The sequence below is a fragment of the Schistocerca serialis genome, chromosome 9 (assembly GCF_023864345.2).
Source record: "Schistocerca serialis cubense isolate TAMUIC-IGC-003099 chromosome 9, iqSchSeri2.2, whole genome shotgun sequence".
Lineage (NCBI taxonomy): Eukaryota > Metazoa > Arthropoda > Insecta > Orthoptera > Acrididae > Schistocerca > Schistocerca serialis.
Genome location: NC_064646.1, coordinates 162,743,490 through 162,755,891, shown reverse-complemented (window position 1 = coordinate 162,755,891; position 12,402 = coordinate 162,743,490). Strand labels below are relative to the sequence as shown.

At 42.4% G+C, this 12,402-nt stretch overlaps 1 protein-coding gene across 7 annotated transcripts in view; it reads right to left on the bottom strand.

The window, feature by feature from the left end:
• LOC126419233 (serine/arginine repetitive matrix protein 1-like) overlaps positions 1–12,402 on the bottom strand; it is a 139,188-nt gene that overhangs the window by 78,200 nt on the left and 48,586 nt on the right. For 6 of the 7 annotated variants that reach the window (XM_050086373.1, XM_050086376.1, XM_050086375.1 and 3 more), the window contains one exon: positions 377–562. The exons of the other annotated variant lie outside the window; for it this stretch is intronic. In XM_050086373.1, the coding sequence (XP_049942330.1) occupies positions 377–562 (186 nt within the window). The remainder of the gene's footprint in view (positions 1–376; positions 563–12,402) is intronic. 7 annotated transcript variants of the gene reach the window in all.

Sequence of the window (12,402 nt, the reverse complement as noted above, 5' to 3'; positions counted from 1 at the left end):
CTGTCACTACATACATGGTATAAATCTGGTATTGCTATTTTCAGCTTCATATCAGGCAGTGCCAAACAACCCAGAAAATTAGTATTAAACTGAAAATAAGATAGGCTTGAATATTCCAGAAATGTTCTTGCATTTCTTCTGCAACAAGATCAAAGATGATGTTAAGAACTGAAGTGTGACATTACTCAAGAACAACTAACAAATTAAAACAGTTATCTCCATTAACTGTTTCTTAAAAGTGAGCTCTTTTATTTATATTCTGAGACCAGTTTATAAAATAAAAATATGTGTGGATGTGTTAATGAGAAAGATAACCTAAAACAACCATGCAGGTGGAGGGGAAGGTGAGGGGGGGAGGGGGGGGGGGGAACCCCACCTTTTGCTGCTGTTGTCCACTGAACGTGACCTTGACTTCGACCGCGAATGGCTGGAGTGCGATCGTGATCTGGATGGTGAGCTGGTATGTGAGCGTGACCTCGATCTAGAGGCTGATCTGGATCTTGTCTTCGGCCGGGGTCCACCCGCCAGGCTCATCAGCTTCGCCTGCAGGCTTGACACTGGCCTGGAAACCCCACCCACTCAACACGTTTATCATCTTATCCAACATGGATGTGAGATCCAAATTTATGACTGATCAATTAAAAGTCAAAAAGAACACATTTATTTCCTTTTCATCTTCCAGTGGTAAAGCGTTTGACAATGATCACGTGAACATTGCAAAAAATGTAATACAAAACATTAGAGTACAAGTTTTACATTAAGGATGGTTGGGGAAAAAGCAGAAAGAGAAACAGAATGATGAGCCCAATTTCACAAAAAATACACACATCAAAAAAAGTTTTGCATCACCTCAGTTCCAAAACCTGTACAGAAAATTGGAACAAAGATCAACATAAACACCATTTCCACCCTTTTTATTGCTCATGAAGACCACACATCGCATGTCGTACCACCATACAGCGAGACCTTCGGAGGTGGTGGTCTAGATTGCTGTACAGCTGGTACCTCTAATACCCAGCAGCACGTCCTCTTGCATTGATGCATGCCTGTATTCATCGTGGCATACTATCCGCAAGTTCATCAAGGCACTGTTGGCCCAGATTGTCCCACTCCTGAACGGCGATTCGGCGTAGATCCCTCGGAGTGGTTGGTGGGTCACGTCATCCATAAACAGCACTTTTCAATCTATCCCAGGCATGTCCGATATGGTTCGTGTCTGGAGAGCATGCTGGTCACTCTATTCAAGCGATGTCGTTATCCTGAAGGAAGTTATTCACAAGATGCACATTGATGGGGGCGCAAATTGTCACCCATGAAGACGAATACCTCGCCAATATGCTGCCGATATGGTTGCACTATAGGTCATATCGTACAGCCATTACGGTGCGTTCCATGACCATCAGCGGCGTACGTTGGTCCCACATAATGCTACCTCAAAACAGCAGGGAACCTCCACCATGCTGCACTCACTGGACAATGAGCCTAAGGCGTTCAGCCTGACTGGGTTGCCTCCAAACACATCTCCGATGATTGTCTGGTTGAAGGCATATGCGACACTCATCGGTGAAGAGAACATGGCGCCAATCCTGAACGGTCCATTTGGCATGTTGTTGGGCCTATGTGTACCGTGCTGCATGGTGGTGTGGTTGCAAAGATGGACCTCGCCATGAATGTCGGGAGTGAAGTTGCACATCACGCATCCTATCGTGCACAATTTGAGTCGTAAAATGATGTCCTGTGGCTGCATGAAAAGCATTATTCAATATGGTGGCATTGCTGTCAGGGTACCTCCAAGAGATAATCCGTAGGTAGCAGCCATCCACAGCAGTAGTAGCCCTTGGATGGCCCGAGTGAAGCATGTCATCGACAGTTCCTGTCTCTCTGTATCTCCTCCATGTCCAAACAATGCTTTGGTGCACTCCAAGACACCCGGATACTTCCCTTGTTGAGAGCCTTTCCTAGCGCAAAGTAACAATGCAGCCACAATTGAACAGCATTATTGACCGTCTAGGCATGCTTGAACTACAGACAACACGAGCCCTGTACCTCCTTCCTGGTGGAATGACTGGAACTGATAGGCTGTCTGACCCCTCCGTCTAATAGGCGCTGTGCATGCATGGTTGTTTACATCTTTGGAAGGGTTTAGTGACATCTTTGAACAGTGAAAGGGACAGTGTCTGTGATACAATATCCACAGTCAACGTCTGGGGAAACCAGGGGGATGCAAAACTTTTTTTGATGTATGCAGTAACTCACTCGCTTCCTTACAAGCATACACATCTGTGTGCACATGCACATGCATGCACAAATCCCACGCCATTTAGTGGTAGATAACAGCAAAGACATTTTCGGAACAGTAACCTTTCTTCACACAATGTTATCTGAATGGAAGCTCCTATAGGAAGTGCAGGTGCTGGACACTAACTTGCTGCACATCACTCTCACTCTGCTGCACACAATAAAACAATACTTTTTTACTATCCATAATGTTTCAATAGTTTGTTGCTTGCACAGCATTTGGTTGGACAAAGATGGCATTCGTAATTTCTGTACACAATCCGATTTGAAACAATTGCGTGTTAGTTCACCCCACTATTTTGTCTTCCTCTTAGCATGACAGGTGAGAATGTCAGCAGAGCTTAAAAGTCAGCACATCCTAACAGACCAGGTAAAAGGAAAATACACCTACAGAAATAAAGTTACTAAATACAGTAATATGTATTTACATAGAGAGTTTGTCTAAATCATATTGTGGTTATTACTCCTTAAGGTGCATTTTGGCCATAGCCGACATTAGACAAAAAGAAAGCAATGATAAGTGCAGACTCACTGTCATGTATAGTACATCAGTTGATGTGATGAATTTTATCTATGGTTCAGTATTATTCTGATCCGATGATGGGTAGGCATCTAAAATTGTAGCATCAATTTTTTGTGACATTCAGATCTATTTTTGATGAAATTCAAGTCTTAGTTTTTGCTTGTTTGTAAATCATTAGACGTACAAATTTAAAAAGCTGTCATGTTATGTGCCTGAAGATAAAGCCTCCTCCATGCATTGAAAGTGACTGTTAAAAATAATAAATAAATAAAATTACAAAATTGGAAACATCTTTTTTGCTTTGGCAAAAACTTCAATAGCTTTTTTTTCTGAAGCAGTCTTTACTTGTTTTCTTCTTTTGGCTCTGTTTAAAGCTTTCAATAAATGTTTATGTCAAGAATTAGTGACATTTTCTGCTCCGATTTAAGGTGTTTCTTTGCTATTATTTTTGTGTTCCCAATTAACTTAGTAATTATAAAATTTGCACAATATTGATTTCTACTTTTCGTGGCCACTTGTAACCACCCAATCCATGCTTAACAATTCTACAGATAAAATTGACAAGATACCTAGTGTGAAATTATAACTGAAAATAACTGTATTTACATGATAAGGAAAGATTCGGAGTGGTCAAAGTAAGTCAACAGGTTTTGTTTTTGGGCAGCTTTAGTCCAGACTGCAGAAATTATAAACTGGCAGTCGGTCACAAGCATAAATAAACTAGAATTCTGACCGCCAGAGGGGATCCCCATAGGAATTGCCGACCCCTTCTCAGGTTAATAGGGTTGCAATTGAACTCCATGATAGACCATGATTAGTCTTTTCACTCATTTAAAAATAGGAAATCAAAACAACAATCAACACACAACGCAAAGCTTTCAGTAACATTTATCACACAGTTGATTCCATAGGCCGGCAGTGTTGTTAATGTGGTAGTTCACGCCTGACCTATTTGGCCGATTTGCAATCCAAAACACCCACAACTTCAAACAGCCACATTAAAGTGTGTGCATGCAGTAGGTTCACATGGGGCTACAAAAACTGGATTTTGTAAACCTATTTTCCAATCCTGCTTCTGGTTGGTCATGGAAACACTCCAATATTTATGCTAGAAATGTGGCTTTCTAGTTGCCAAATTTCAACTTACATAATCAATTTTCACCCCCACATAATCACACAACTGTTTCTGAAACATGTTTGGATTGTCAGATTATGTCTTGTTGACAAACATTTTTGGGTAATGCAGACAGAGTGACTTTTTGTGCAGTGAAGAAGTAGAAATAATAGACTCTGTATGAGGAAAAAAAAAAAAAAATCAACCTTTGAGCTGACTAAATCAGAAACTGGAAGAGCTGATTTCCAGATGCAATATTTGACCTGTCATGAGAAATTATCTCAATCCTGAACACGTTAACACAGCAGCAAAAAACAGATTTCAGAATTCATTTTCATCTTCTAGAAGTTAAGTCACATGATTATACTAACTTTTGAACTTTGCATAGCAGACAAACATATACATCTTTTTGCTCTAAAAGCAGAATTCCACCGAGGCAACACCAAGCAACATGTTGCCCTGAGTTACACCCTACATGTTGCTTAGTGATGGCAACTTTTAGTGTGCAACTTCAAACCACGCTTCAAAGCTGCTGTTGTGCAGAAAATATGGCACATTGTGTTTTACACAGCAGGTTGACTGCAGCATGTGCCTCAGTCAATTACACATCAAAATGGCTCTGAGCACTATGGGACTTAACATCTGAGGTCATCAGTCCCCTAGAACTTAGAACTACTTAAACCTAACTAACCTCAGGACATCACACACATCCATGCCCGAGGCAGGATTCGAACCTGCGACCATTGTGGACGCGCGGTTCCAGACTGAAGCACCTAGAACCACTCTGCCACTGCAGCCGGCAGAAGCAACATCAAAATAGTTCACAGTGCCAACACAAATGATAGAAGCAGCTGCTTTCTTGGTTCTAACCTTGAGTAACAGAAGTAAAAGAAGAAAAGAAAGATGATGGAGAATGTAACTATTTATTGGTGGTCAAGAACCTTAATTTTTTAGGGAACTGGTGCATGACTGTGGAACTTCGAGAAATTCTACACTGATGAGTTTAGAAGATTTTACGTACTTGTTGCATCAAATCATTTCAACAGGGTGTCTACGTGGAAAAAAAAAAAAAAAAAAAAAAAAAAAAAAAAAAAAAAAAAAAAAAAAAACACCCGGATTTTTCCCGGATTTCCCAGTTAAAAACACAATTTCTCCCAGATGAAATTGCGTACAAAGTGGGTGAAAATACATCCGGGTTAAGTAACAGCACACTTTCCCTCGGAGCTATAAAACGTATCAGTCCTTTGAATCATAAAGGTCTTATACCGGCGGAGGACGTCCCACCACTTTAGGAAACGAAATCCTGGAAAGTTGTTTGATGCGAGACAATTATTTTCGTACTGCGAAAGTATTTACACAAATTCCACAAATTATAGCACGGTAGCTTCCGAAACTCTAAAATAGAGATTGCGTTGAGCGATGCAGTTTTGTCAGCCAGTCATAGCTCATGTCACGTGACCTCGCTAGCAAATGACGGCAATTATTCAGAGCACGAGGCCTACGAGAAAGACAGGCCGCGGCGCGTACGTTACGAAGTTACGCCGAGTTCGCTCAACTCAGCTAAGTGCGTTTCTACACCGGTTAACTCTTAAGCAGATGTGTACGTACGAACGAGAATTGCATCGTCTATTTGCATCCACTGTTATTAGTCCTACAATGATAGGAAGTCCGTAGGGCTACTAACAGGCTCTAATTTGGCAATTAAAATCGTGCCAAAATGATTATCAGTTGCGTAAAAAAGTCGAAGTGTTCTGGCATGAAGAGACTTGTGACATTGCTCAGTAACACATTATGGACATTTTTTTGAAGGTCAATTACACTTTTTGGCATCGATTGCATAATTTTTTATCTATGAAAGAACAACATTAAATATGAAAACTACCCTGAAGCTTGGTCTTTTTTTAGCGTGTGTTACATGTTAAGTCATATCAAATACAAATGTGCCGGTAAAATTTTAAATAGTGGCATAAATGACTTATCTTCTGGGCCCGACATTTTTCAAATAGCTGATCCTCAAAGTGTTACGTTTTGAATGAGAGTTATAAAGCCCTGTGATTTAAGAAATTCACTGCACATTCTCACACGTAACATAAATCATATTGCATGGAAATTTACTTTGAAAGTAACACATCTCAAGCCACTAGTCGTAATATTTTCTGTTGATCTGTTAGAAATTTAAACAGTTGTGACGTCACGCACATCGAATGCACATTAGTTGTTATGGACGTACTGCATAATCTTCGACCTAAAGCCTTTGACACTTTTCGGTGTTGGCAAACTGGTCTGTGCATTGTGTAAATTAGCCATTTTCTATCCAACTGAACTTTTATTTTGGTGTTATTCTCTGATTTATGTTTCATTGCTGCAGTATTATTCAGCAGTAGTGGACTAAAGTTCTTTGTCAGCGTGTCTGATCTTACACGTCAAACCTACAAAACTGAAATCTAGAACAATGAAAAATCCCGGAATTCTAAAAAATTCCCGGGTTTTTCCCGGACGAAAAAATTCCCGGGTCTGCCCCGGATCTCCCGGGCCGTATACACCCTGTTCAATGATAAGAAAATCAAACAGTAACTACTGTAAGGCAATACTGGCTGATGTGAGGTTGTAACTGATAAGATATTTAGCTACAGGTCATAGCTATCCTTCATTTAAGTACATACTCTGCACTTCAGAATGAAGTATTTTAAGAATTGTGCCCTGAGTATGCACAGCTATAATGCTTGTTCTACATGATTTAGACATGGAAGTAGGTAAACAGTGTCATTCCAAACTGTTGCTTGTATGTAGTACACTTTTGATATCAAAACATGATCAGAGCAAGCATTGTTTGAAATGAAGTACTTTAATAGTTTCTAATTTTTAAGGGGGTAGGACGTCAAACAGGCCGACTTGGAGCAGGAGAGGCACCACAGGACATTTTAATTTCCACTGTCTATACTTTTACAAATAAATTCATAAAACTTTGTCACCACGACGAGGAAGGATTGAGGACTCACACTCATCGCAGTGGAAGTTCAAAAACCTTTTTTTTTTTTTACATGTGAAATTTCATCATTTTTTCACTTACTACTGGCTGCATTTGTTGCTATAGGTACACTTTTCTTCCTAAGTAAGAGAGATTCTTTGATGACTTTTGCACAGCATACAAACCATAGTTACAGGTGTATGAAACTCTAGAAGTTATTTAATTTATGAAAAATGAATGAACTGTTACATTTTAAACTTCATGTTTAGAAAAAATTCAATTATCTCAATTTTTCCACAGTTTTTTAATAGATTTGGAAAATTCTAGAGTTTCATACACCTGTAACTACTGTTTGTATGCTATGAAACGTTCATCGAAGAATCTCTCTTACTTAGGAAGAGAAGTGTACCTACAGCAACAAATGGAGCCAGTAATAAGTGAAAAATGATGAAATTTCACATGTAAAAAAGGTATTTTACTACAGCCTGGGGGACGTTTCCAGAATGTAGCCAGGCTGTGGCTAAGCCATGTCTCCGCAATATCCTTTCTTTCAGGAGTGCTAGTTCTGCAAGGTTCGCAGGAGAGCTTCTGTAAAGTTTGGAAGGTAGGAGACGAGGTACTGGCAGAAGTAAAGCTGTGAGTACCGGGCGTGAGTCGTGCTTCGGTAGCTCAGTTGGTAGAGCACTTGCCCGCGAAAGGCAAAGGTCCCGAGTTCGAGTCTCGGTCGGGCACACAGTTTTAATCTGCCAGGAAGTTTCAACTATATCCTCGCCTACAATTACTTCACCTTCCAAGACATCACCTACAAACAAATATGTGGTATGGCAATGAGCACCCGCATGGCACCATTTTGGGCCTACCCACTCATGGGTCATCTAGAGGCCTCCTTCCTTACAACTCAGTATCCCAAGTCCCTCACGTGGCTCAGATTAACTTATTACATCTTCATGATCTGGCGCAAGGGTGTGTATATCCTATCCACATTCCTCCAAAACCTCAACATTGTCTCCTCCTAAACCCAACAAGCTACCATCCTTAATGTTGACAAATATGGCTGCATCAGTACCTCCATCCATATCAAACCCAACAACCACCAGCAATGCATCCACCCATTGTATGTCAAGAAGTGTGTTTCATATAGCCTAGCCACCTGGGGCTATCACATCAATAGTGATTAGCAGAGCACTCACTCAAAATATACGAAGGGACTCACTGATGCCTCCACAGACTGAAATTATCCTTCCACCCCTGTACAGAAATAGATCTCCCATGCCTTACCTCACCAGTCACCCACTTCCTCCCAAAATTTCGCCATCCAGCAACAACGGAGCATTCCTCTCATGACTCGGTATCATCCACAACTGTATCACCTTCTGATTGCACTTGCTTACACTCTCCCCACCATGTCCCTGTATGCTCACACAAACAGTGATCTACTGTCTCCCACACCTACCTTGCTATCCCTCCCCTCCCCTCCCATCCCCAAACCCAGCCGCCTCCTGGGTCACTGTGTGTGTGTGTGTGTGTGTGTGTGTGTGTGTGTGTGTGTGTTGCCTACTTCAGAAGGCGGCTTTCTGGATGAAAGCTTACTTGTTTAGCAGCTTTTTGTTGTGCCTGTCTGTTACTCAACAGCTTCTCTATATGGAGAGTAACACACTGTCCTTTTCATAATACTGTCATTACTACATCCTACATTTTCCAATGTTCGACATGGCAAGAGTTCATGAAGTACACCTGGAATGACAAGTCTGAAGTGATGTGAATGTTCTAAAGCAACATACATCCTTTAACAATCAAATGATATAGCAACTTTCCATGCAAGCTGGAAATGTGGATATCATTAAATGTCTCATATCTTACAGAAGTCAGTTTGTCTTCCATCTTCAAATATAGACTCTGTGCAGCTGTTTTTACTTCAGAGTTAAGTGTTGATGGGTGGCGTGTATCATCGCAGAATAAAGCTTCCAATTAATTACGATGCTTTCATTTTGAATACTTCCAACAGTGCATGGTTTCAAAGTTAATTTTTCTTTAACCAATTAGTTTCAATATGTTAAACTTAAACGACTTCTTTCTTTTCAAAAACGTAAGCAAATGTCATTTGTGGTATCAATAAATATAGTGTAATTGATACGACATATTTTAATTTTCAATGTAACACCGAAGAACACTGAGAAATGACCGAAGTTACTATTGAGACAGGTTTCCTGTCCCATTGGGCTTGAAAAAATATTATACAGCCCTTTCAACTGTTGTGACATTGCCACACACATTGCATCACTCTTTGGGGAAACCCTATCCTGCAGAAAACCTATTCATTTGCATCAAACAGTAGTGTAACTACTTACCAAACACGAATGACACCAACACATTATCAATATGCTATCACTAGAAAGGTATAGGAAATATTGCAAGAAATATTTGATCTAAGATATTTATGCACGAATCAAGATGGTAGGCAAACCTCCAAAGTATTTAGGAAACCAACAACAGCAGATATTTTCATATACAGTGAATCTTGTCATCCAAACAGCTACAAGCTCTCTGACTTTTGCTGTCCGACAGACAGAGGATTTAAATCCTGATGAATGTGGAACACACAACCACAGAGCTACATGTCATAGAACAGCTAGCCAGAGCTAACTGTTGCCACAAAAACAATGAACAAATTAAATGTGAAGGAGAACGACATGTAGAATACTAAACCAGTCAAAACTCCATATTTCAGTAATGTTTCTCAGAAAATGGCTAGTATTTTCAAATCTTTTCAAGTCAGTGCTGTATTTAAGAACAATATACTGCGATATAAGCTAAGAACCAATTTGCAATATGAAATCGACAAATATGAGTGCTGATATCCACAAAATTCAATGTAATACCTGTAACACGAGCCATGTAGGTCATTTAAGTTCAAGTAGAAAAAACAATGGCATGCTTTTCAGTTCAGCAATTTCAGAGTCAGTTGTTGGTTGGTTGGTTTTGGGGTTTGATGGGGGCTAAACATCATCAAGGTCATCAGTCCCCTGTTCCAAACAGACATACTTGTAAAAGGCTTATACAGTAAAAGTGTAACCTCTGCACCCAGAGGGAGAGAACACCAAGGGGTACAGAGCTAAAATGAACACCATAATAACACAAAATAGAGGACACTTAAAAGGAGCAGAGCAAATAGTTGACTAGAGTAAAACAGACTACAGTGGTTGATGGATCAGGTAAAAGGTCAACCACTCAACTACAAATGAAGAACCTCCAGCTGGAAAGCGTTGATAGAGGAACCAACACAACTTGTTACCATACAAGACACTATTTTGGTATCCATGTCACAATTTAAAGTCGCTGGAGTGGGTGTAGCCTGAGAAATCACGCGAGAGCACCCACACTAGAGTGAGTGATAAAAACCAGATGCACGGATAAAACTTAAAACTGAGTCAGCTATAGAGGCATCGTCACCTAGAATTAAAGGAAGTGCAGCTGGTAAATTAAAGGACTGCCGCAAGGGGGCTAAAAGGGGGCAGTCCATCAGAAGATGGACCACTGTCAGCGACACTTGGGCGGGTTCTCACGGCGAAGGAGGTAGCTGTGGGTCAACCACGTATGTCCAATTCGGAGATGGGAGAGAACAACTGAGTCCCTACGCGTGCTCCTCAAGGATGAGTTCCATACGACCGTGGACGACTTTACCATGCGGAGCTTATTTGGCGTGTTCAAGACAGACCATTCAGGGCTCCAGACATTGCGGACCTGGTGATGTAGGGCTGACCGGAGATCTCTTCCCACAAGACCAAGCTCCAGGGGTGGCAAAGTGGTGGCCTGCTTGGCCAACCGATCGACACATTCATTTCCTGGAATGCCGATGTGGCCCGGGGTCCACACAAATGTCGCTGAACGACCACACTCGGCGAGAGCAAAAACAGCATATTGAATACCGCGCACCAAAGGGTCCCGAGAAAAACACTGGTCGAGTGCTTGCAATCCACTCAGGGAGTCACTGCATATGACAAATGACTCCCCAGGGCAGGAAGAAAGGCAAGCGAATGCACGATAAAGAGCAACCAGCTCCGCAGTGAAAACACTGCTCCCACAAGGCAGCGAATGCTGCTCAACATAGTCGCCGTGGATGAGAGCAAACCCAGTGCGTCCATCGACCACAGACCCATTGGTGTAGACTACATCTGCATTGCGAAATGAGGCAAGAACAGCCATGATTTGTTGACGAAGACTGGCAGGTGGAACAGAGGGCTTGGAGTCGCAGGACAAATCCAAGCAAAGCTGCAAGCGAGGGAGGGACCAAGGAGGGGTAGAAGAAGACGGCCGGAAGGATGGAGGAAGGGGAAAGGACTCGAGTGACGAGAGACGGGAACGAACGCCGACCGCGATTGGGAGACCTGACCTAGGCCGCCGTCGTGGTGAGGGGAGTGCAGAAGATGGAAAAAGGAGCCTGCGGTTTGGGTGGTCGGGCAAGGCATGGACGTGGGCGATGTAAGACGCAAGCAACTGTTGTCGGTGGAATCTTAGGGGAGGGATTCCAGCTTCTACAAGAAGGCTAGTCACCGGACTAGTGCGGAAGGCACCTGTCACCAGTCTGACGCCACAATGGAGAATCAGATCGAGGATCTGCAACGTTGAAGGTGCTGCTGAGCCTTACACCACGCTCCCGTAGTCGAGACGGGACTGGATTAAGGCCTTATAGAGCTGCAGGAGGGTTGTTCGTGCAGCCCCCCACACAGTGTGGCTGAGGCAGCGAAGGATGTTGAGATGCCGCCAGCACCGTTATTTAAGCTTGCAAAGATAAGGTGTCCAAGTGAGCTGAGCACCAAACAGCATGCCAAAAAAGCAATGTGTCTACTCTATACAAAGGAGTTCATTGGCAAGGTAGAGCTCTGGATGGAGGTGGACCGTTCGAAGATGACAGAAATGCATCACTCGGGTCTTAGAGGCTGAGAACTGAAAACCATGGTTGGATGCCCAAAAATGTGTCTTACGGATAGCTTCCTGCAGCCACCGTTCAGAGTCACTGATGCTTGGGGAACAAAAGTCATCGGCATATAGAGAGGAACAGACCAATGAGCCCATCTCAGCTGCAAGACCATTAATCGCCACCAAAACGAGGGGAACACTGAGAACCGAACCCTGCGAGACACCGTTCTCCTGAATTTGAGCTGAGCTAAAATAAGTGCCTACTCTAACCCGAAAAGAGCAATTGGAGAGAAAATTCCAGAGAAAAATCAGAAGTGGACCCCGTAAGCCCCATTCGTGCAGCGTAGCAAGGATATGATGGCGCCAGGTGGTATCGTACGTCTTCCGAAGATCGAAGAAAACAGCAACTAGATGTTGTCGCCGAGTAAAAGCTGTACGAATAGCCGACTAGCGAGACTAAATTGTCGATCGCTGAGCGGCCCTGACGGAAGGCCCCGTTGCTGGGCCAGGACGCCTCGAGCTTCGAGGATCCACATGAGCCGCTGACTCACCATATATTCTAGGAGTTTGCACATAACATTG